This window comes from Notamacropus eugenii, chromosome 1 (genome assembly GCF_028372415.1).
Source record: "Notamacropus eugenii isolate mMacEug1 chromosome 1, mMacEug1.pri_v2, whole genome shotgun sequence".
In the NCBI taxonomy this organism is placed as follows: Eukaryota; Metazoa; Chordata; class Mammalia; order Diprotodontia; family Macropodidae; genus Notamacropus; species Notamacropus eugenii.
The window spans coordinates 24145330-24171288 of NC_092872.1; the positions used below are offsets into that span (position 1 = coordinate 24145330).

General features: G+C 37.2%; 1 protein-coding gene across 6 annotated transcripts in view; it reads right to left on the reverse strand.

Moving 5' to 3' along the window:
• ADAMTSL1 (ADAMTS like 1) overlaps nucleotides 1-25959 on the reverse strand; it is a 1091970-nt gene that overhangs the window by 196362 nt on the left and 869649 nt on the right. For 4 of the 6 annotated variants that reach the window (XM_072655722.1, XM_072655679.1, XM_072655687.1 and 1 more), the window contains 3 exons: nucleotides 20726-20837; nucleotides 14894-15032; nucleotides 4316-4366 (listed from right to left, as the gene is read on the reverse strand). In XM_072655722.1, the coding sequence (XP_072511823.1) occupies nucleotides 4316-4366; nucleotides 14894-15032; nucleotides 20726-20837 (302 nt within the window). The remainder of the gene's footprint in view (nucleotides 1-4315; nucleotides 4367-14893; nucleotides 15033-20725; nucleotides 20838-25959) is intronic. The other 2 variants (XM_072655697.1, XM_072655705.1) reach the window with 1 other exon arrangement.

Sequence of the window (25959 nt, forward strand, 5' to 3'; positions counted from 1 at the left end):
ACTGATAGATGTTAGCTGATTCAGGACTTTTGTTCTGATAAGTGCATGGATAGCATTGGGAATAGGTTTGAACCTGGTTGGACAAGTTGGCTTGTATGGGTTTTGGGCCCCTCTGATTTTCAACACAAGAATCTGAATGTTAGGCTAAATGAGATAGAAAACAACGTTGTTTAATATTACTTTTTAAGAGAATTTGATTTACTTCTATATTGGAGAATTCTGTGAAGGAGAGGGAACCCTTTGCTTAAAGTTTCCAAACGTAATTCTTTTTTCCTTCTTTCAGACTAGCTTCAGAATTGCTGAAGGAACCACAAAGTCAAAAGATTACAGACTTATTTGTTTCTGTGCAGTGCTCGGGTGGTTGTGAGGCTGGCAAAGAACTGAAGTTTCTATTATGTTTATGAGGGAATGACATTTGGCTCGAGGAAAAAATGAAATGTCAAGAAGTTAATGTACTTGACTTATAAAAGTCAAGGATGCTATACAAATAGAAATATAGCTTGGAAGCATTTATTCCAATGTTTAATTGACTCTTGTTTATAGATAGTATGCCATATTCCAGATAACAAGCTTGAATCTCTTTTTGCACAAAGGGAAAAAATGTATATTTCCCCAGTTACAAGAGGACAGGCCCTCCTCCACTCTCTCTGCATCGCTCAAATCCAGGCAACAATCACTATCCCTATTGCCAGCAGCTGGGACATGCTGCCAAATACAATATTTTCCTATGCACACTTCCCCAGGAGGTACATAAGAAAGTATCATAATGAGGAGAGCAGGGCTGCAGTTTAGCTCCTAGGAGAATTGCTTGCTGGCCCCTTGCAGAGGAGCAAAGTATCTCTGTGGAGAACTGCTCTATATCAGGGGAGACCAATTCAGATATCATTCTTCCTTGGAATGATATCACTATGGAAGGCATTTCTCTGTCGGTTAACAAAAAACAAAACAAAACAATTCGTCTCAGATAGATAGTCTGGAGAAGTGAGTTGAATTCAGATATGGATGTCTATACTCATACTAGACTCAATGCCACAAAGACATAGGAATCAGTGTTGAATATATTAGATGTCCCAAATATCTTCAGCATAGCTTTAAGCTTTAAAAAACTTACACTTGATATATTCCAATTTGCAGGGATCATTTAGATGCTATAGAGGGAAGTAATTGTCTAAATAAGAGCCTAATTCTCCTCAAACATACTTCTAAACAGTCAGAAAGATACTATACTCCTTTCTCAACCTCAGATCACAGCGTTCTAAACATAGTAGTGCTTAGTAAATGTTGGCTGAATATAGGAATGAACAGTTGACTCTGGCCCATTACAAGTCAGATGGCAGATGAAGTTGGTTTTATACCAGTACTCCCACTAATGTATAGCATGATTACAACAAAAGAAGAGAAACTTGTTCTATGTCTGTATAATGGATCTATGTGAGTTTCCTATTAAAAGTACTAGACTTATGGTCAATTTTGCAGTAAAATATGGGTTGTTGTGTTTGTCCTTCATTTTCGCAGAAGACCATGACATCAGAGAAATGATGACACGACTTGCACTTGACTTTGTTTTCAGCGAGGGCGGTAGTTGCCTTTCAAACAACTATGCAACAGAGATTGTTGAATATTCATCCAGTTACTTAAAACATTAATAGAAAAAAAGGGAGGATTAGAGCATTAACAAATACTTCATAAAGCACTGTCTTAAAAGATAACTTGACTAGGAATTTATAATGTCTACATATTAGAATTTTATTTCTTAAGTGGGGGGGTGGGAACAATATGAATAGAGAACTGGCCTCGAAGCCAGGAAGATCTGAATTCAAGTTATGCCTTTGATATATACTGGCTGTGTGATCCTGGGCAAATATTGTAACTTCAAAGGATTGTAGGCAGAATTCTAAGGTTATCCATTTCAGAGGAAGTGCTGGACTGCATTGGATAAACCAATAAACTCACTGGTCTAGTCTCTATCACTATCATAGAGTCATAAATAATATTTTACATAAGAACACAAAATTTTCTACTGGGATGTGGAAATGTTTTATATGACTACTTGTAAATTCATGTGAAGCATTGTGATGTGTTCTTGGAGCTTACATATGTGCATGTGAGCATGTGCATTATCTCTATGTTTGTGACAGCCAATTACTGAAGTGAGACTAATGTTCAGAGTAAGGGAAAAGCAATAAGAAAGTGAATGGATTTTACTGTTGTACAACTTTCTGATTCATAAGTTATTCATTTGTTTAAGGTCTTTTCCCTTGGCCAAAGGTATCACTATGTTAAAACTTTCATTACTTTAGCTTTTTCTTGTGAAATTGAAACATATATGTTGCAAATAAGCAACTTTCATTTACTGAGATGGCATGTCCAAATGGACAGCTAGCTTGGTAACTGATAAAAATAGTAAATATATATTAATTTGCCAATACTTCTCTGTTGTGTTAGAGACAGAATTGTTTGTGTGCCCGTAAAATGATAGAACAAATTTCTACTAGTTGCAAACAAAGCTAATCATCTAATTTTATAATAGATGTACATTTAGGAGAATCCTCTAATTCTTAACATTACATTACATAAAATGGGCATTGATTATTCTAGAAAAAACAACGCAGAGAGTATATACATTTCTGATAACACTGGGGTAGCTATTACAATAAAAACACCGAATTTTAGATTTAGAAGTAGATGGGATCTCACTGTTGCATGTCCTCTGTTTTCAAAAAGGAGCAATCGTAGAGATTACCTGGTCGATTGCTTTCATTTTATGTGAGGAAATGAAGACAGAGAAGCTAAATGATTTACACCAAAGGTCACACAAGTGGCAGAGCTGAGATAATACAAAAGTATTTCCCAAAGCCTCACACATAATTCAGGCTCGATTTTAAATTTAGATGGGCACATTATTGGTATTGCTTTGTAATCTGCAATTTAAAGAGTTATAGCAATGTGAACCTGGTGTGTTATTATCAGTGATAGGAACTTAGACCAAATGAAATACTAGTGGAGTGCAGAGAATATTTTGGTATTCTACCTTAGTTTCTATTGGCTAGTTCTAGAGAATATGCAAGTTTGGTCTTGTTTCAAAGCGTTTCAGTGGATTTCACCCCCACCTCCCAACAATAATAACAACAAAACAAAAGCAAATTTAAGCCTACAACATTAGTTGGTTTTATGAAGAACAACAGGGTTTCATTTCATTTGAGTTTTGCAAATTAGCGTGATTTGTTCTGACTTTGTGTTCATGGTTTGGATTTGGTCCAACCCTTTCATTATACATAGTATAGATTACACAATGGCTAGGTTAATTGCCAAGCCAATCAAAAAAGCATTTATTAGGTATTTTCTTTGTATGTTCATGATACTGGGAATAGGAAAGCAGAGTAAAAAACAGTCCTTTCCCTCAAGGAGTTTAAATTTTACTGGCTGTAGAATGCAACTCTACTAGGAAGGGTAATCCAGATTTAGCCTCACAAAGGGAGAGGAGATTAATGGAATCATGCACCAAAGTAATTTCTCTGTGGTTGGTTCAAGTCAAATTACCAAAGTACAAATTACAAAGTCTCACAAATTGTGAGACTTCTGCCTGCTTCTGGTATGACAACACATTTATTCAATGGACTATTATTTGGCTCTCCCCTTACCCCACTTTATTATGAATGGATTTATAAAGAGGACAATCATTTTAGAATGCTCCCACTGTACTTTTTCATTATTTTTCCAGCTTGTAAAAATATTATACTTATAAAACGTGAAGTAGCATTTACATGGGATTTTATGCTGTTTTAAAAAGCCGAAATGGTCATACTGAATAATAAGGATATGAAAGAAACTGTGGAGTCTGGTTTTCTTTCCTAATTGCTAATTTCTTTGAAAATGAAAATGATTTTAGACATTCACATGCATACTAATGCACCATCTGGAATTCCACATTCATGGGTCTACCATGATACTTGCGGTAGTGTCTGTTTGACATTTGGAGGAGAATTTTAATGACTGGGGTCCTATTGCAGGGATGGCAGAGAATAAGGCAAAGAAAAGTCCAGAAAAGACTGCATATAAACCCACACACTGTATCTAATCACTGAATTACTATGTCAGTTTCAATGTAATGCTAACCTATCTTTACATGGTTTTCTAAAATGATAAGGTTAAGAGTCTGGGCATGCCAATATTATTCAATGGGAGATCTCATAAGGGAGTGGGAAATATGGCATTTACCATTTTATTTTTACAGGAAAAACAGTTGCTATGCCAAAAAAAAAAAGTTACAACACCAGATAACTAATTCTAGTATCAGGATTGTTGATTTACATACCGAGGAAGGGGATGGTAGAGGTCATAAGGCATGATCTGCTTGTAGCCGTCACTGTTAGGAACAATAATGCCAACCCTCTGAGTAGAAGGTACACACAATAAAATAAACACTAAATGATTACTTTATACAACATTTTTTTTTACATAATTGCAAAACAACATTGATAACACGTTCTACAAATTCAGTTTAAGACTTTGAAAACAATACTTAGAAGGGTTTCGTATCTTTATGGCTAGTCCATGTTTAAGAACGGGCAAGGTATCGTTTGGAAGAACATGGTTTCATGAGACTAGTTGTCTGATTCAAGAAGAAAATTCCATGGGAAAGGGTTATAATACCCAAACATTTCCCTCCTTGTTAAATATGACACAATAAACTTTAATCCTTCTTCTAAATCCAAATAAATTTTACATTATTTTGGGTCATCAGCATCATCACTGCCTTTCCTAGGTGTTCATCAAGATTTCACACAATTATAACTTTTAATTTCTTTACAAAATTTTCTGAAGATTTTAAGTTGTAGAAAAGGTGCCAACCTGCACTGATAGAGTATCTTCATCCAAGAATTCCCTAAATTGATGAAAACATAGCTCCAATATCTGTCTCCTGTGTAGTGTGCCTCTGAAGATATTTTTTCTTTTTTTTTTTTTTGATAGGGAAGTAAAAGTATTAGTCCTGGCAATTTTAAAGCAAATGGTCATCGGAAGGTAGATCCTACTTCCAAGACTATATTAATCATTACTTTAGCACAAATTCAATGAAACCCTCTAATTTTCTAAGAATGACCCCTTGTTGAAGATCAGTTACTGGACGTGGATTCATTACTCATTGTTGGTGAGGAGAGGAGAGGCAAAAGTCAGTAGGAAGCAGGGGTAATGGATGCTTGGGTTCTAGACCTACTTATTTTGCATTCAAAAAGTAACAAGCAGACTCTTGATAATATTGAAAAGTAAAATGTTCTATTCTCCAGCTGCAACACTTTGGCCTTATCTCCAGCCACCATCCAGTAAATCTTGTGTAGGTTGACTAACCCAGAGAAAGAGGATAACTTAAGTTGGCTTTTATGGGTCAGGATAAAATACAGCATTGACTGGGCAATGGAATGGGTGAGATGGAAAGAAGAAAAGGGTCCAGGTAATACCCGAAAAAGTCACAAAAGGGAGAATGGTGCAAGTGAAAAATTCTATCCGTTTGATTAAAGAGAGACTGTGATGAAGTATGAAAATGATTGAATAGTTAATGGAGGGAGAGCACAAGGGGAGGTACTGAGCCTCTGGGTCCGGCCTTATCTTAAGGCAAAGCTATTACAGTCAAACCTGATTTGGTCAGGCCTGGTGCCCCAAGGCTTATTAAAACTACTGTATGTAAGAATCTTCTGGATTACATAAGGGTGAGAAGGGATTAAATGTTATGATTCTATTTTCTTTCTGCAACTAAAACTTAGGCAAAGCAACTTGGTGATTTCTTTCCCTCCTTCCTTTTCAATTTAGAAGCCACTCCATCCTCACTTAGGGGCTACATTTGCTGAGCTCTTTTAGATAAGTGATATAAGCAACTTCCTTTTTTGGTCTTCAGTTTTAAAAGAACTTCTGTTTGCTTCCATACCAAAAACTTTCCCCCCATTAGATTTAACATCCCAGCTGTCAACTTACTAGAAGTTAAAATAAATACAAATTGGCATTTGAGATTATACTCAAATTTTATCTGGGATTTTAATTTTTATTAACATGTAGTTTTAAGGTCCCACATGTACACTGAGGCATTTTTGCTTGCAAAATATTTATGGTACTTGCTTAACAGATTTCAATATTAGATTTAACTTTTATAGACCTCTAGTAACAGATTATGTATTGATTAATTTTTCTGATGAAACAACATTGATGGAAGTAGTCTGGAGGGGTAGGAAGGAATTAGAAGAGAGTGTTCAGAACTCAAGATGCTTGGCTTTGCTTTGGAAGGATTTGGAATTTCTGTTTTTATTTAAAATAGTAGCTTTAAATTTGGAACCAGCAAAACTGTAGTACTGTTTATCTTTTCATGGCATGGGTCATGCTGAAGACTCTTAAGATGACTATATGCCACCTGTGAAAACAGAAGATGTCCAAACAATAGCACTCTGTCTAATACTGTTTATGCATACATGTTAGAGTGGACTCCAATCTCCTTCGGGATTAATGCTGTGCCCCTTTTATTTCAGGTCACAGTCATTATAGTAGACTACAATTTACTCTAAACTTAATTTATTGTTGTTTATCATTAAGGGTTTCTTTGTTTCTTTGCCCTAAGCCAAAAGTATGCTCTTAAGAAGGATGACAGAGATATCACCCTGGACTAATAGGAATTTTTTCTCTTACTCTGTTTAAACTACCTCTCTCTCTCTCTCTCTCTCTCTCTCTCTCTCTCTCTCTCTCTCTCTCTCTCGCTCTCTCCCCCCTTTCTTTCTCTAATAGATTATGCCCCGAAAATAGGATCTCTTTGAAAGTAATACATATACACATACACTCATCCATGTACGTGTGTGTGTGTGTGTGTGTGTGTGTGTGTGTGTATAGAGAGAGAGAGAACACATGCATATATATCTGTATGTATATGTACGTAACCACTGAAAAATAGCATGGGTTATGGGAGATAGTCATGTTTCTACACATGCCATATTTGACTAAAACAAAAAACAAAAGAAGAAAATAGAAAAGAAGAAAGAACGGTCTATATTTGAAATAATATGTTGCATGGTGGAAAGGGGTATGAAAAGACAGAGGAGTGAGAAAATAGATGACAGTGTATAGAATGGGAGAAAGAAAAAAGGAACAATGACAGGCAGGGAAAAAAATTCAATTCCTTCCTCTGTCTTCACTGCTTTTTTCTCAAGCCATCGTCATCCATATGAAGAGAAAGGAGTTGAGAAAGGCAGCATATGGGACTATTCTGGAGCATGGGATAGATATTTAGCTCTTCAAAAAAGTAGTGGAATGAGATCCCACTTCAGCTTCTCTATAGTCAAGCATTAAGAGGGAGAAATGGAAACTGTGAATCCATTAGCATATATGGTTAGGGGGAGAGAAACTCCTCAGAGGTCTCTAGGGGGTTCAGCAATCCCAGAGGGTCTCCAGTGCTCAGAACACAGACTGTGCACCACTTTAGGGCAATATTCTGCCTCTGGGAAACCATTTTGGACACCGCTCATTCTGGTGGGATAAGGACATTCTTTATTGAACACATACGGGAATTCTGGCGTAACAAAATCCATGGGTGTCTGAAGTTGTTGTGGGACGTTACTACATGAGTTCCATTTCTAGAGATCATGCTACCAGACTGCAGGGATGGGAGACAAAGCAAGCAACCCTTGACCCAAATGAACAAGTTAAGAAGGGTTATTGAAGAAGGAAGGAGAGAAGACCCTCAAACAAATGAAGTCTTCTTCCCAACCCTGCCTCCCTTTCTTTTTCTAGTTCTTGGTTCTCTGCCTGTGCAGTGTTTGTTGTGGGTTGAGGGTGGTGACTTGGGAGTTGTGTCATGCTTTTTGAAGGAAATGGGTTGGAGCAGAAGAAGGGGGAAGACTAAGGGAGCTGAAAAGCTGGTTACTTCCTTTCCCCATGTTTCTCTTGCTTGCCTTCTCTTCGAAAAGGAAGCTCGACTCCTTTTTTCTCTTTCTTCTACTGCTGGTTAGCTTTACATCTCAACAATTCAAGCAGTGTCCTGGGTAACTCCCACTGAACGGTGTCAAGAAGTGTAAGGAAATTAGCTAACCAAAACTGATAATCAATACATTTCATACCGCATCTCCATTCAACCAGCAACACTGCAGAATGGGACTAAATGTTGCAGAAACCCAAGCACCATGATACTGTGCTGGCATCTATCTGGAGAAGCAAGCAATAAACTAGCAAAGGAGAAGTACTCTGCAAATAAATCATAGTCAGGTATAGGAAGACCCCCCCCCCACCTATTTGCTAACTAGTCAAAAGCTTCAGGGTACAATTAATGTCCCAAGAACAAAGTCACAAATGGACAATTGGCAGTATACTCTTATAGCAGGGTTTCAGGACATTATGGCTGAGTTTGGATATGAGGTTTTAATAAAGTGATCACAAGACAAAGTTTTTGGAGGCAACATTATATTGGGTAGACCTGGTTAAGACACTTTTTTTCTTTATGAAGAATGATCATTAGGTAACGTTTATTGTACCAAATTTCATTGTAACCAGAACGAAAAAATATGTGTCTATGGGCAATTAGACAAACTTTGAAAATATTTGTTCAGCGACCAATTTTATTTTCAACTTTGGCAGGCAATGTGGTACAGTAGAAAGAAGGATGGATTTTTAGTCAGAAAATGTAGGGTTGAATTCCAGCTCTTCTACTTACAACCTATGTGACCTTAGGCAATAGTTTTGGGCAATAGTTTTGTCATCTGTAAAATGGATGGGGTTTAAGACTAGATGGCTTCTGAGGTTTCTTCTAGCCCTATATCCATTGCTTGAGTATTTGACCTGTAAAATAGCTTACTTCTATATTTCTTAGGTTGAAAGTTCCTGGTCATAATAAACTCTATAGCCACAATTCTCTTGGGCAAGTGGGATTAACATCCATGAACTAAAAATGCTTTTATTTTCCAGATGGCTTTGTTCCTCCCTGTGTTGATTTTAATGACTTGGTCACTGCTCTGGCTGAATAAAATATAAGAGTTTGTGTGAGAAATGCTGAGGTTGAACCTCATGTATCCAATGGAGCAAACCAGGAATTAAATTTTGGGGCAAACTTGTATGACATTAAACTTCTTGAATTGGTGATTAGCATTAATCAGTCCTTAGAATTTACTTCTCTTGCACCCAAAGTCCGTATTCATCTTTGTCACTGAAGCTTTTGAGGCTCTGCTTAAGTGCTATCCCCTCTATGAAGTTTCCCTGATACTCCTTGTTGTTAATGTTTTCTTTCAAATTATTCTGCATTTCTCTGCATTATACTATTTTACTTACTAGAGTGTAATCTCCTTCAGGGTAGGGACTATTTCATTTTTGCCTTTGTTTTCTTAGCACTTAGTACTGTGTCTGGCACAAAGTCATTTTTATTATATTTCATAAATGTTTATCAAATTGAGGTTGTTGATTTTTTTTTGGCATGGTTTTATGTTAGAGTGAAAAAAGTAACAGATGAGGAAGCAGGAGACCTCTACTTTAGTCAAGACTATGTAACCTCACGCAACTCATTTCACTTGTTGGTTCCTTAGTTTCTTCATTTGTAAAATTCCAGTAATCATACCTTCTCTATCAACCTGGAAAGGTTGTGAGGTACGGAAATAAAAATATATGAAAACATGTTTAGAAGCACAAAATGATTGACAGGCTGAGTGAATGTGATAATGAGTATTGTTTTGGTCATAAACCAGTCTGCTCTATGGCAAACACCCTCTGGATGATTGTAATCAAATGGTGTAGTAGAAAAAAGCAGTGATATGTGAGACCTGGTTGCTCTTCCTAGTTTTTCCCAGAATTAACTGCTTGACCTTGTGCAAATCACTTCATCAACCTGCATTCCAGTTCTCTAGTCTATGAGATGAAGGACTTAGGTGATAAAAGTAACATAATACTTTATGGTCACAAAGTACTGTATATATGTTACTCATTTGATTCTTATAACCCTGTTGTTGGTATTATTATTATATCCATTTTGTAGATGAGGAAACTGAGTCAGACAGAGGTTAAAGTAACTTGCCCTGGGTCACACGGCTAGTGAGTAGTATTCCGAAGAAGGATTCAAGTTCAGGTCTTCTTGGCCCCAAGTCCCACATTTTAATTTGCTGTGTCACTTCTAAGCTTTGACACTCTATGATGTATCTTGGCTTCTTGCCAATAGGCTAGTGACAATTTGTGTTTATATGTACCTTGTACAAATAAATGAGATGTGCTAGAATTCCAGTGTAGTTAAAAAAATCATATGAAAACCACATATATGGTTGCTTCCTACTTATTCTCTTTAACTACAAACTGGCAAAGGTGAACTTGGGGTAAGGGAGGTGATGATTTCTGAACTTAGTATCAATCAAGAATGAACCAAAATGGGGTATGGAAAAATTCCTTGGCTTCTGTTCATCTTGGGTATAATCTACTCATTATATCAAGTCACTGGCCTGATGAAAGTTAGAGAAGTTCATCACAAAAATTATCATTATTTTTATTTTTATTAATGCTGTGTAAATACTGCTGTGGTAGTTTCCATAGGCTAACAAATGGAGCCTAGAGTGGGAGTATCTGTTGGTTGTGGACTTGAGATACTAGGATCTTTATGATGTAGTCAACTGAATTATTTATTTCCCAAAGTCTCACAAATATGACCCACTAGAATACAATTTGCAAGACCTCTTTGTCTTTGGTTGTCCAAAGAACTAATACAGGTCACTGCAACAACGAACTGCTGAAGCTTAAAGATCAGAGATCTTCTAATCCAATCCTCACATTTTACAGATGCAGAAACAGAGGCCCAGAGAAATGAAATCACTTGTCCAAGGCACACAATTAATGCAGATCTGAGATGAGAATCTGATTCCTAATCCAGTGATGTTTCCAGCATCATATGCCATACTACTTCTCATTACAAGAAATAATTTTTTAAAAATATCACTCTTGGAGTCTCACGTTACCCATGTCTCTATTTTTTGCCTTGCTAGGAATAATTAATGTTAACTTAGAGTAAAATTAAAGAGACATGTCAACACGAAAAGGACAGTGAGGCCATTTGGAAGCACAATGCACAGCCATCCAGGGCATGCAAATTTGGGCATTAGTTTATGACTGCTTCTCTTTAAATTCCTAGAGGAAAGGAGAAATCTGGATACAGTTTTGCTGCTAGAAACAGATTTGTTTGCTAGTGAGGATGGTGAGGATGATAGTGTGACGAGTGAGACCTTTTTTCACTTGTCTGACAATTACCAATTTAATCTCCCCTTCCTTGACTTGGATTTAGAATGAGCATCCCATGCCAAAAAAGGGAAAAAGGGTGACTGCTCTGTTAGTCTCATAGCCTGTCTCATAAGCCTTGGGAAACTGCTGTCTAGTACCGTGACATCTAAAAAAGGATTTGAGGCTAAGGTCAGTGCAGAAGGTGATGTTCATAATTCCTAGTGGACCAATCTCGTCCCGCTGTTGTCTATGCAGCTTCTTAAACGGAATTTAAGTCACCAGTTATTTAAACTAAAAGTATGGCTGTATTTGGGCAAAACATATGTTTGGGGGAACATCTAGTTATGTTTAGGAGTCATCAGAAAACAGGTTTGATTTTTCACCTGGAAGAACTTCTGATGGGGAGATCCCTGTGAAACCCCACAGGAGCTTGGTACTTAACTTCTATCTCAGGGCTAATCACTTTATCAGATGATAAAGGCATTTCCTGATCACAGATTAGATGGCAGATTGTGCAGTCTGACATGCTTTGATATGGTTCTGCTGTTTTAAGAGCAAAAATTCCCAAGCACAAATTCAATCCAGAAAAAAAAGACCACTTTGGATCTGATGTCTGTGTCAAAAGAGTCACTTGTAGGTCTACACTATAACCATGGATATCACTGATGAACATAAAGGAGGGGAGAAAGAAAAAAATGTAGATATGCCAAAAACATAGTAAGAGAAAAAAATAAAGGGAAAACAGGCATATGGCGAAAAAACTGACAACGTCATTGACAAGTGCCCTGGGGGATGCCATAGGTTCATAGTATCTAGAGCTGGGATCAACTTTAGTGGTCATCTGGTCTGACTTCCTCAATTAACAGAAAAGGAAACTGAGGCTGCAAGAGGCTTATGTGCAGAAGCTCAGACAGTAAAATCAATGGAACAAGAATCGAACTGGCTCCAAGTCCAGGATTCTTTCCATTCTACCATGCTGTCTTCTTTATGCCTCAGTTATCAATATGGAGGCTAGAAAGAAGTTATTCATCTGTTCATGGTGCTAAAGATATTTATGAGGACCCTAAAAGTAAAGAATTGCAATATTTACAGCTGTAGAATTTTGGGCTGAAAAGGGGTCAACTTCTTCCTTTCATTCATAAGAAAACTGAGACCTTAATCACAAAGGTAGTAAGATGCAGAGCTGGGGCTTGAACTAAAAACCTTGAGTATGTTTTTCAACAAAGATACCTATACCTCTCGTCCTTGCTATCTTGGTCATCTCTCAAGTGATACACATCAAATTTAAAAATTCATTAATATATGGTTTTTATTAGAATTAGCAATCTCAGTATTTTACCTTTTTGAATCTTTTGAATGGGCACCTAGTCATATCTTTTTGTGCTCCTTTTCCCTGATTGCTTTATTAGCTAGAAAGCAACCTAGGAAGGGTTTCAGCCTGTAGTAATATGTGGTGGGAAGGAGTATGGACTGCTACTGGAATCACTGGACAGAACTTGTCCCAGATAATGATTTTAGCCTTTAATACAGAATATAATTTGATGAATTTCATAGTATTACTAGAAGGCATTGCTTGATTTCAGAATAGCACAGCTCCTTTCCCAATTATTTTCTCCCCCTAGTACAGCTCTTAATTTTTACAGCTTTGCCTAATTATTTCTTGAATTAAAAAAAACCCCTGCTTCCTGACATCTGTCTCTAAGTTGTTTTCCCTCCCCTACTTTTTTTTTTCACCACCACCTGTCCTAACATTTATACATGTGTGGTGGCAGATTTTAAAAAATAACATGGAAAATAGAAAGGGCATAAATTTCACATGTAAGCCTCTTTCAATGTAGAATTGCTTTGCTTTTGGATAATAAGGAACTGGCCAAAAATTCTACTCCAACAGAGAAGTGCATATAAGAATTGATAGCCAGAAAAATGAATGTTATTTTTTCTGATTGTATTTATTTTCTTAAAGTGTAATTATCATAAAATGCTTTAATGTTGAAACTATCCCTCTGTGACTATTTGGCCTTTGCTATTTCTTCTTAGTTGAGAGACACGGATCTCCCAGAAAAGCATGTCAAATTCTTTGGGAGTTTGGACTGTTTTGGGGTTTCAGGGTTAACTGTGTAATGCTTGTCTCCTGTTAGACTGACCTATCTATCTGAACCAAAAGTTGCTATACGCCTCATCATTAGCCTTCTTGCTGCAGCTGTGAATGCAGATGTGAGTTTAAGGGGAAATCCTTTTACAATGGGGTTGTATAAGGACGATAAAGATTCTTCTTACTCAAATATCTTGGATAATAAAATTTCTAAATGTCAGGATTTCCCAAATAAAACAGCTCGAACATAATTTTCACACTCTGTCCAATTTTTCACACCATATTCATTTCTTCAAGTGGACCCTTTTCTTTAAATTTTCTGATGTAATATATGAAAATAAACTTCTTAACCACCTTTACTCTTGTGGTTGTCAAATATAGGTTCTTTGGAATTTTAGTTAATGAAAATATTTTCTTCTGAGTTCATTATGATGTTTTATTTAAGTGGCATGATTAATGACAGAAAGTAAGGCATTAGATCATATGTAGAATTTACTATTTCAAATGTAAATAAAAAATGATGGAGGAAACCTAAGAACTAAGTCTGATAGAATATTTCTGAAGATTTTGCATTCACATCAATCCTGGAACATTTTTTAAAGTAGTTCAAAGTATCATTTTTTTTATATGTTAAGTGATTAGTAGCTTATATCCTTTAAAAAAAATGGCACAGGACCCTTCCTCATACCCATGAGATTTGAGAAATCCATTTATTCAACCCTACTATGGGAGTTCATGACTCGAATTGTAAGGTTGAGAAGGTTATTGGTTTTTAACATTCCTTCTCAGAAGTTGAGAATGATTAACCTAAATTCTGGCAAAGAAACAACAGGAAGGGTTTCAATTTCAGTTGCATATGCCACTTTCAAGAAAATATTCTCTCTACCCTTAGGAAGATGACTGCTCACTCCTAGTGGTATTTAATTCACTAGACTTGTTCTTTATCTTCCAAACAAATTGGAAAGCAGTAGCAAAATTATGGTTATAAAAGGGAAAGTCATTTCTTGAATCCACTAAATTAAAAACTTGGCTATTTTGCAGTCACTGTCTAAACATGAATCTGCTCAAATGGAGGAAAACCTTAGCTTCTGTGAGGCTCAGTTTCCTCATCTGTAAAATGAAGGGTCCTTTCTAACTAGGAATCTGTGATCCTTTGGCTATTCTAAGGATTATTTTGAGTCTCTCTCTTGGTTAGATCTGTCAGGGAAGGATATTTATATGTGGGGTGTGTGCTTGGCCAAGGGCTAGAAATGAGGTCTCTTCCCATCATGCTGACCAAGGCGAGAAAAATCTATGGTCTGGATGCTTCTGAGAACACTGTACCAGGAAGAGTCTAAGAGTCATTCATTATCAAATATCGTATAGGGCAGATGCATAAGGGAACAAAGTAAAATGTACAATGCCAACAAAAATCTATTGAGATCCTTCTCCCTGCGGATTATCCAATTGTACTGAGCAACCGTCTGAGATACATAGATGCTCCGTGTGTAGGTTTAGAGCACATGAGAACACTTTGAATGATGGGCTATCTTTTTTCTTTTAAGAAAATGATTACAACTTATTTTAAACCACTTATCAGAGTGGACTGACCTGGCAGGACAGGGGTCCAAGTTACATTCTTGAAGCTTTGGTTTGGGTTTGACATTCTCTGGGTAATAGTGGCAGTACTGATCTGCTACAACCCGGCTGCTCCGCAGATCGTAACACTCAGCCGAGGTCAGCTGGTAACCTGCAACATTCAAACCATCCAGACAAGTTCAAGTAACGTAACAGACACATCAAGACAAATTTTGCTTGTATTAGAGTCACTTGGACATTAGGTATTTTGAGAGGTGTGTTTCTTCTTTCTTGCACCAACCATTTATTATGCTGCTTTAATAATTCTACATTAACAAATGACCGGTTCATTCCACACAATTCCATGGAACTCACATTTTACCATTTATTACCCTGCTTTAATAATTTTATATTAGTAAATGATTGGTTCATTCAACACAATTCTTATTTATGGAGTTTCCTGAGGGATTTTTTTCAAGCTGGAATTGAACCAGTGATCTAAGGATCCCCACAGACTCACTCTCTAACACTCCACTGCATTGTACTCTTTAGGTTTTCCACCTTTTGAAATCCCACCCATCCTTGGAGGCCCAGGTGAGAAATTAGGCCTTTCATGCCTTTCCTTCTCTCCATGAGAGATGTGATCTTTCTCCTTGATCTGAACCCATAATACTTTAGTTATTTTTCTTGACTGTTTATTATTATATTTATTTGTCAGCGTATCTTCCTTGTTACAGTATAAACTCCTGAGGGGCAAGAGCTTCTTTTGTTTTTTGGGTTTTGTTTTGTTTTTTGCTTTGCATTTCCATGGTCCCCAGTAGGTGCTACAGTAGGTGTTTAAAAGATGCTTGCTAAAGCTAATTGAATTTATATTTCTTCCAGTATCCAGCACAGTGTGTTGTGCAAGGCAGATTTAATAAATGTTTGTTGCTGCTTGAATCAATAATTTGTAAAGAATGTGAGTTTTCAAGGGTACAAGGACTATGTCTTGGGTTTCTTTTGCAAATTCCAATAATCTGATATAGTGTATTGCACACAGCAGGTACTCCGTAATACCTTGCTAATTAACCAACCATTTAATTTGTAACCTCAGCAATGCGTTACCTCAATAATGCACTAAAGTAATTAAACTGTCTCCTTAGTGACTCGGTCACCAGGAAGAATAAAGTCTATAACAAATAAACATACTTCACAATATCCTTTGGCTTTTTTTCATGATATTCTACTTTTTAAAACTCGTTAAATTTATATTCTACTAATGTACATACTCTCTCTAAAGAGTCTTGTCCTTAATTGCATAATGATACAAGTCCTGGTCTTGACCTCCGGTGTCATTCTTAGGGAGAATTAGTCAATCAATTAATCAACAAGCCATTATTAAATGTCTAAGACATACGAAGCACTAGATGATGGGGATGAAAAATAATAAATGAACAATTCCTACTCTCAACAGCAGAAATATCTGGAAATATCCTCTAGAGTATCAAGAAACAAAAATGACAAAATATTGATGAACGTGTAGTTAAATAAAGGAGTACGATAAATCTATTTTCAGTCTAAAATAAGCATTTGGCTATATACCAGGCTTGGTTATATTACAAAATGACTCAAACTTCCATTCCGTATGTAGGTATGATTTTTGAGGCCAGAGACAGACTTGACATGAAGACAGTAAGTCTTCAAGTGTAATCTAATATTGCTCTCATTCTATCAGCCAGCAAGCATTTAGTAAGTGCCTACTGGTCAATGAGAAGTCCATTATCTCAAGTACCACTTAAAGCCACTTGAGGAGATAATGAGATCCAAGTAGGCTGGTCAATGAAATACCAAACTAACTAGGGCCCCTCAGTCCTGGGCAAATGGGTTGTCCAGATGTGTCTAGATATCCTCAAAACTCTGAATTACCCTCAGCCCCTTGCCTGGTTACCCCATTTCCCTGCCCACAGCAGGTTTTCCTGTGTAAGAATCCCTAGCATCTCCTGGCTAGTGGGAGTCTCTTCTAAGGAACCGTCTCCTTGAAGTGAACTGTTTGGGGGGGTGGGGGCGGTGCAAGGAGGGGGCTCTGCACTCTTTCTCTGGAATAAATGTCTTTACTTGATTTGGAGACAGGCTGAGGAAATTCTTTTGAGATGATGCCACCACACATACACTCACACACCTCAACACTTTGGGGTGCCCCTGAACCTGTAAACCTATTATGAGTCTGAAGTAGATAGAGTGCCTGGTCTGGAGTCAGGAAGACTCATCTTCCTAAATTCAATCTGGCCTCAGACGCTTAGCAAGTGTGACCCTGGGCAAATCACTTGACCCTGTTTGACTCAGTTTCCTCATCTGTAAAATGAATTGGAAAGGGAAATGGCAGACCACTCCAATATCTTTGCCAAGAAAACCCCAAGTGGGGTCACAAAGATTCGGGCATGACTAAGAAACAATAAAAATAAGCTAAGCAGGAGCTAAACAAGGAGTAGGCAGGATCTGGCCCTTAGGTCCTAGTCTACCAACCACTGTTCTACCCTGTTACAATCTTTTTAGGTACAGCCTCGGAGACATCAGTACAGAAAAAGCCGGAGTGAATGAAATTGCTAAGGAAGACAAGAAATGGTTAGTGAGATAGGAAAAGACTCAAGAAAGCATGCTATCTTCAGCTAAAAGAAGAAATAGCATGTTGTGAAAGGAGTGCCAGAAGTTACAAGAGAAGTCACAGAAGCTGAGGGCTGAAAAAAATAGTTATAAGATTTAGCAGTTAGGAAGTCCACTGGTAATCTTGGAGAGAACAATCTTAGTTGTATAGTGGGAGCAGAAACTATTGCAAGGGGTCAAGAGAAGAGAGTGAGGGTGTGGGGAGGAAGAGGAAGCCTGAGACATTTTTTTTTTTCCAGTAGAAAGATGAGCTAGAAGGGGAAAAAATGTGAAAGCTATTCTAACAGAGGACAGACTTCAGGATATGGAAAGAGCCAGAAGAGAGAAGAAATGACGATGCGTGAGAAAAAAGGGGATGATTGTGAAAGCAAAGTCCTGGAGAAGGTGGAAGAGCAGTGTGAAATGACACCAGGAATTATGAATCAAGGGCAAAGAAAGGAGGGTTAGGAGATGAAGATCAAGAAAGACATATTTTTTAAGAATACGATGGTTTTTAGATAGATGGCTGCCACTTACTTTCCTCTAGGGAAGGAGTAGTAGTTAAAACAGCTTTTGCAAAGTCTCAGGGATTGTTTGAAAGCATCTGTAACAAACAGTCCAAGTCTAATTGGATGTGGAATTACAGCATCTGAGTTTCATTCCTGAATCTGCCCATCCTGAATCAACCAAATGACCTTGGTGAGTCACTTACTTCTTTGCCTGATCTATAAAATGAAAGGGTTGGAGCAGATGATCTCTAAAGTCCTCTTTAAATCTAAATCTTTGATCATAAGTACTTGAAGATAGCTAACATGACATTCTGTGAGTATTCTCCAGATTAAACATTCTTAGTTCATTCAACAGACTTTCATATGGCAGAGACTTAAGGTCTAGTACCTTACTTGATTAAAACAGTTTATACTAGAATAAGATACTTCTTGACCTCAGTTTCCTCATCTATAAAATGGGGATAATAATAGGAAGTACTAGGATTATTGTAGGGAAGAAATGAGAAAGTATATGTAGGACACTTTGCAAATCTTAAACTGCTATGTTAATAACACTAATAAGACAACTTATATTACTCCTTAGACAAACAAAGGTGACTTGTCCAATGTCACACAACTAGTAAATAAGCGTTAAATACAGTTCTTCCTGACTGCAGACTCAGCATTCTATCCACTTCACCATCTTTCTACCAGAAATCTCATTATCTAGGAGTGGGCAGAGATGATAATTGTGGCAAGAACACAGCTGTGGTACAAGACAGAGCAGGTAATAGAATTGCTATATGAAGTGCTATAGGGGGTCCACCGTTGTCCATGAATAAGTGATTCCAACGCTCAGATGGCAATGGTTTTCAAAATATGAGAAAGTATTGAAATGGAAACTGTATTTTCATAAAATGCATAAGGATTAGAACCAGATAATGTTATTATTAAGAGACCTTAGAGAATATCTATATGTGAATAATAAATAACAAATAAATTAGCATGACAATAATATATATTAAGGAACCTTAGAAAATATTTGTTCAGCCTGGGTTCTTTAATAGAGGAGAAACTGAGTTCTCATTGTAACATTCACTATTTTATTTTGCAGTAAGATCTAGACCACACAATCTGAGAATTGGAGGGGACTTAGGTTTCCATCCAATACAACCCATACTTGAAAGGAATTCCTGTCCCCCTCCCTCTCTTTTACCTCCCCCTGTACCACTGTACTATGCCTGACAAGTGATCATCTATACTCTAAAGTCCTCCAGGGAAGAGGAACCCACCACTCATCAGAGCAGTCCTTTCCTACTTTGGACAGCTCTAATCGTTAGAAAACCTAAATTTGTCTGTTTGCAACTTCCATTGACTATTCCTTGTTCCTGTCCTTTGGTTCCAGACAAAAGAAAAGGCTAATGCATATTTTATGGTTACTATAATAATATCCTGCCAGCAGCCTCATGTTTCATGACAATAAATGGCATTTAGAAAGTTCCTTCAATTTTGCAAAATATGTTACATATGTTATTTATGAACCTTAAAATGATCCTGTGGACCACAGGCATTATAATTCCCATTTTACAGATGAGGAAACTGGGGCTCAGAGAGGTTAAGTGCTTTGTTCATGATCACACAGTGAGTAAGTGTCATATACAGTATTTGAATCCCTATTTTCTAGAGTGCAAGCCCAATACTCTGTCGACTAAGCACTGATGAGAAGGAAGCTGCCAATTTTCACTAAGCATGTTTCTCATTTAAAAAGGAAAATCTCCAAAATTTTTCTTCAATTTATTTTCAGTGAAATTATTTCCTCTGTTGGTCATTAATACAGTTAAATGTAACAAATATCAAGTTCTAAGAAATATCAAATTATTGGCCATTCATCTTTAAACAAAGCATTTTCGTATTCAGAGTAGACAGACCAACAGGAATTACTCTATTGAAATTCTCAAAATGTTGAATTAATGTTTTTAACAAGAGAATAGAAGTACCTAATGGTATATTTGAATAGCTGTTCTATGTTATGAATTTAATATGTCTTTCCACATTTCTCTTTGGAAACAAAGTACATATCAGTTTTCAGCGATTCTCTCTTACAATATGTGAAGGTGTACCACATAGTTGGAAATGAGTTTTTACAAAAACATACTTCTCTTGCCTTTGCAGGAGCCTAATCTATTCCTCAAGGATTCTGATTGCTAATGAGTAACAAGTGTAATATTCACCCCAGAATGAGTTTGCTTATTACCTGAATAAATGGATTTCTTTCAATTTGGAGAACGAGTATTGGGGTCCAATCCCAGCCTTGCTCTTTAGTTACCTGTGTGATTTCAGATAAGTGTCTTCCCCTCTCTAGGTCTCAGTTTCCTCATATGAAATATGATGGATTTGGGGTGGATAGCATCTTATTCCTTTTTGTCTCTATATACTGTGAACCTAAAAAGTCAGTTTACTCACTTCGGAATCAGAGACCTAGAATTCACTGTATACACCTCAGCAATTTAATTTAATGTCAACACAAACCAATGCAAATTAAGCCTCATCTGGAACCACAGGGTTTTTCTTTTATTACAATAAACAAAATAAAACCTCCCCTCCAGAAAGGAAGGATGTCTTAAAAGAGACCATTATCCTTCTTACATAGGAGCACTTTGCCTTCATCCAAAGAAGGTGATTAAATCATAACACCAAGCTTTTCCCTTTGGCAAATCATCATTCATCCACAGTAGCTAATTCTTTCTTAACTTATTACCTCCTCCACAGGTTGCTGAACACGGAAAGAAATCGGTCTCTCTCCACCGGTGAATGATGGGCTGATAAAAGATGAACTGAACAGTACTATCTGCAGCTCCAGCACTGTGGACCTGGAAGAGATAAAATGACTGGTAGAAGTATTGGAAGGGTGGTGGTTAGGAGGGGGAAATTAGCAGCATTCTAGAGAATTTCTCAGACAGCTGGGAGGCTACTGTTGAAAATCATCTATGGAAATCTCATTTCCATATTTTGTAGAGAATCTGGGGTTGCGGATGCCATTTTTTAAAGTAAAACACAAGGATATTTTCCATTCTCTTGGAATCTTTGATTTTTTAAAAAATTTTGGATATCTTGAAAAATCAACCCCTAAGCATTTAAATAGTGTGTATTAGGCAGTTAGGTGGCACAGGAGATAGAGTATTGGCCCTGGAGCTGGGAAGGTCTGAGTTCAAATTTAGACTCAGGCAAAACTGCTGTTTGCCCCTGTTTCCTCATCTGTAAAAAGGGAGTAATAATAGTATTTACCTTTCAGGGTTGTGAGGATAAAAAGAGATAAAGGGCTTAGCACTCTACCTTAGCATAGCAGACATTGAATGAATGTATGTTTCCTCCTCCATCCTCCCTCTCTTCCTTCCTTCCTTCTTCCTTCCCTCCTTTCCTTTTTTCCTCCCTCTCTCCCTTCCTTCCTTCCCCTGAAACATGAGTTTCTTCTGTATGTATTTGGTCACATCCTGCTATTTGTTATTTCTGGACTCAGCTTTCAAATTGTCACTTCCACTTCTTTACATAGCACACTGAGTACTGAGGTAAGGCTCAGTTATTGTGATTCCACCATTATCAGAGATGTAAGGTAGAGACATCCAACCACTGGCAAGATCTGTTTGCTTTAATTTTTGTTTGTTGTCCTATGTCCACTTTAATCCATAAATGTTCTCCAGATGATGTGGCTTATCTGGGTCTCAACCCAAACATTTTGCAGGCTCTTGTCCCCTTCACTGCTCTTTGGAGAGAGTTCATGGGGCTGGCAAATCATCAAAGCCTAAGTATTAGTGACATAACACTTATTTTTTGTTATGTGCCTAGAGTAGCATGAACCTGGGGGATAACATGGGATGTGTCTCTACTCTGTATTAAAAGCTGAGATAAACATCAAGTAAAAAAGGGGGAAATAAGAGGATAAAATAAGTACAAAAAGAAGACCCCAAAATAATGAAGATGAAGCCTAGGTGTGTTTTCTAGTAGTTGGAAAGAAAAGTGGAAAGTCTCTCAGAAAATATGGAAAATATGGAAAGGGAGAATTTGTAGGTGATGTCCAAGTCCATAAGAGTTTTGCTCTACTGAGGGGCAGGGTGTTGTTTTTTATTGAGAATAAACAATGATGTAAATTCCCTATTCAAAAATATAACTGTGTAAATGTAAGATTCTCAACAATGAGGAAGCTTTTTCCACAGAATAATATAAGACAATCTCCTAGAAATAAAATAATTTGCTTGCTTTGGGAAATTGTGTTAATCACATGTTTTAGAAAGGATCATTTTTAGCTCCCAAAAGCCTATAGTTCCTTTGGGATATGAGTGACTGTCATTCTGAGAACGATTTAATGATGGCTCTAATTAGCACAGCTAGAAACAAACAAAAAAAAAAAAACGGAGAATTTACTTTTCCTTTTGGGGAAAACAAAACAAACAAACAAAATGCCTCCAATTTGTTCACACCAAAAAAGAGCAAACAATCTGTAGGGGGCTGCTATGAAATATTTGAAATTTAAAAGAATTTGTAGTGAAGAAATAGAAAAGGAGAGGTCACAGAGTTTTCATATCAACAGTATTGAGGATATAAAATCAGACTTCCTCAGAGAGGTTGTCCTAAGGCCACTGCTCTATTTTCCAGTTTCTCTATCAGGCTGAGAACAGGAGAAAAAAATGGCTCTGAGGTCGGTCCTTTCCATGATTCCCTGGGAGTTACCTTATACCCAAGAGTTGAGAATAAGAGTGAGTACCTATAGGAGGATATAACAGTTTTAGAGGAAGATTACATATATATATATATACACACATACATACATACACACATACATATAAACACACACATATCTATCTATATACAAATGTATATATATATTTTAAAAACTGCTGGCTAAATAAAAAAACACACTGATCAAAAATACTCATGTTGTATATGAGTTAGTGCTCCATAGAAAGGATTCAAATAAATAAAGTGTTTTGGGGGTTTTGCTTTGTTTGCTTTAATCTTGTGAATACTTAAGTATTCAAATGGAACTGTGATCTCATCAATTCGGGTGTTCCTTCCAGTGAAGCAGGTTATAACCCAACTGGGTTTGTCTCTTCTATGTACCTCTTGTCAGCAGCCTCCAATAAGTTTGCCACAGGGGGTTCATCCAACATGCTGGGAGGCCTGCCTCACTTTCACTTGACATCAGGAGTGGGATTCCAGGGGAGTACTCAGGCTGTCTACACATCATCCTATGCTCTGATATCTTTTCTTCTTGTTTTTCTTCAAAGTCCCTTATTTTTCACGTTAGAGTCTGCTCACGCCCAACATGTTCTTTCTCCATTGTCCTCTGTGTGATATTTATTTTAAATTCCTTGGACACTCTTATATTTCTTGACTCACAGCAATACAATGAGTGGAAAACAGTATTTTTAAATTATTAGGCAGTACAGTGAACTCACCCTGCATGAATATTTAGGGGAATATGGTAGATGGCAAGTGAGATTATTTTGGTATTTCTTTATGCCAGTTCAGTTTTCATTTGTGGACTATAAAAAACAAGCATGATCCAAAAGTTAGGTCTTTAAAGAGGGTAATCCTTAGGGAGGGAATGGATAGCAAAGGACAAAAAAAAAAGTGAGGGAGGGATTAATTGGATTCACACTTTGAATTCAATTATCAGATGCAAAGGTAGAGAGAAAAGTATGGAAACTCCATCTAGCTATGTAGGCCAGAGTCCTCTCTGTAAGTCAAAATCTTAGAGAGTTGCTCAAGCAATGAAAAGTTGAGATTGACCATGGTTACATGGCCATTATGTTGAACCAATGTCTTCCTAGCTCTGAGGACACCTGTCAATTCCTCTGCTACTCTCCCTTTCCCGTCCTAAGAATGAGTGATTAATGGATTGACACCTGGAGGTTGGGGCGGGCAAGCACTCCGTTCTTCAATGTTTTTATCATTGACAAGGATGAAAGTAGAGAAGGCATGCTTATAAAATTGCAGATGAGACAAGACTGAAAGAGATAGCCAGCACATTGCATGACAGTCAGGATCTAAAAACATCTCCAGAGGTTTAGGACAATGGGCCAAGTCTAAGAAGATGAAATTTAAGAAGGATGAAAGGAAAGTCTGGAGGCAAACAAAGAGTTATTCTCAAAATCTGTCTTGGTGCCATAATGTTCTTCAGGGCTAGACTCTTCTCCATCCTTATGTACCCACACTTCCTTTTCTTCATAAAGTTTAGGAGTACAGAAAAGTCACAATCCAAGGTATCTACCCACTCCGCCTCCTCAGTATCTTTCCCCCTACTTTCAAACGCATGTACCCCTGACAAACCCCGCTCTACAGAAAGAAATAAGAGCCTAACCAGCCAAGAAAAGTTAGTGGACATTTCAGTTTGGGGAACTTCACATTTGCTTGCCTTCCAAAAAGGATCAGGGTTTTAAACATATCCCTATTCACATTTTTTTCCCACTGAGTTCATGTAGACATGCTGGGGGTTTTGCCATCATCAGAACTTCTAAGGTATTTTGGTGACATATTAGCACTTCAGCTTTACAAGCAAAAAATACTCAAAATCAGGTTCAGTTCTGAAGTGTCTGTTGAGAGTTAGAGTCTGACACTTTTTAAAGAGTAAAACACATCTGGTGTATGTAATTCTGACCTTATGTTAATAAGAAAAAGAAAGCTCTGAACAGGCTTTTCTTTCTTGGGACCGCAGTTTTTTAATGTTGTGTTGAATGTAATGGTACTTTACATGGAAATTAAATGAATTTTTTTAAACAATTGGCTACATTTCATAATGCATATGTGAAGTGCAGATACAATAAAATATTGATGGGAGCATAGTGTATATATGGGACAGGGAAGAGGAGTGGAAAGCTGTGGCAACTACCATACACATGAAGTAAAGCAACGAAAGCAGAGATGTTACCCATACTCTAAGAAGATACTCAAAAAGAAAAAAAAAATCTGTCCAAGAATTTTAATGGCTTCATTATTTGTAATTACGAAAACTGGAAGCAACCAAAATATTCCAAAATAGGAGAACAGATACATCAATTGTGGTACATTCCAGTAATTCAATATTGTAACGTACTTAAGCCCAACAATCATGGAGAAAATAAAAAAAGACTCCTAGAACTTTATTTAATAATTCAAAGCAACAACAAAGAAACTGGAGAACAGAGAATTTGCTATCACCATATCAGAGGAAAAGTGAATGGGAATGGACAAAGAAAGATATTGAAAGTCTAAAAAGCCTTGACTTTTTGTGTATTGAAATGGAACGTATTTAAAAGTAAATAAATACAAAGCGAATTTAATGGTTGCATTGATGTTTAATGTTAAATTTATAATAAGTCATTAAAAAAGATTCAATTCCTTTGCAAGACCTCTCAAATCCATAAAGAGGGAGACATTAGTGACATGGAATCCCCCTCCTCAGCTAGGAGAAAGGCAACTTATAAACCCCAAGGATCTTCCCTCAACCAGTTTTCTTTTTTTCTGGCTGTTGGGATACCCAGAAATGCTTTTGCCCCAGACATGCCTAGCAGGGAGGCTGGGCAGTCAGGAGTCACCCCCTACCTGCCTTGGCTGTACTTCAGTCACTCCTCTGATGAGCTTCTGTGCTAGGGAAGAGGGAGGGCATTGGGGCAATGGAGGGGGTGGGGAAGAGAGAAATTGGAAAGAAGGCAGCTGAGTACAGTAGCCTCAGAGGGGTAGTTTGCCTTAAAGTTATGCGACTTTGGGCACTACTCTCAAGGGAAAAAAGATTTTATTATTGGGGAGTGTGTGGGGAAGTATATGCACAATAGCTGGGGGAAAATCCTTGTATGTGGAGATATGAAGAGAAACAGGCAAATATGTTTATTAAAGAACATTGGAAGTTACTAAATCCAATTTTGGAACACAATAATGGTCATCCAAGTGACCATACCCATGAATCTCTTGAGACTAAAAAGCTAAAAAAAGTTTATATCTTGGGTTTCCAAAGCAGGT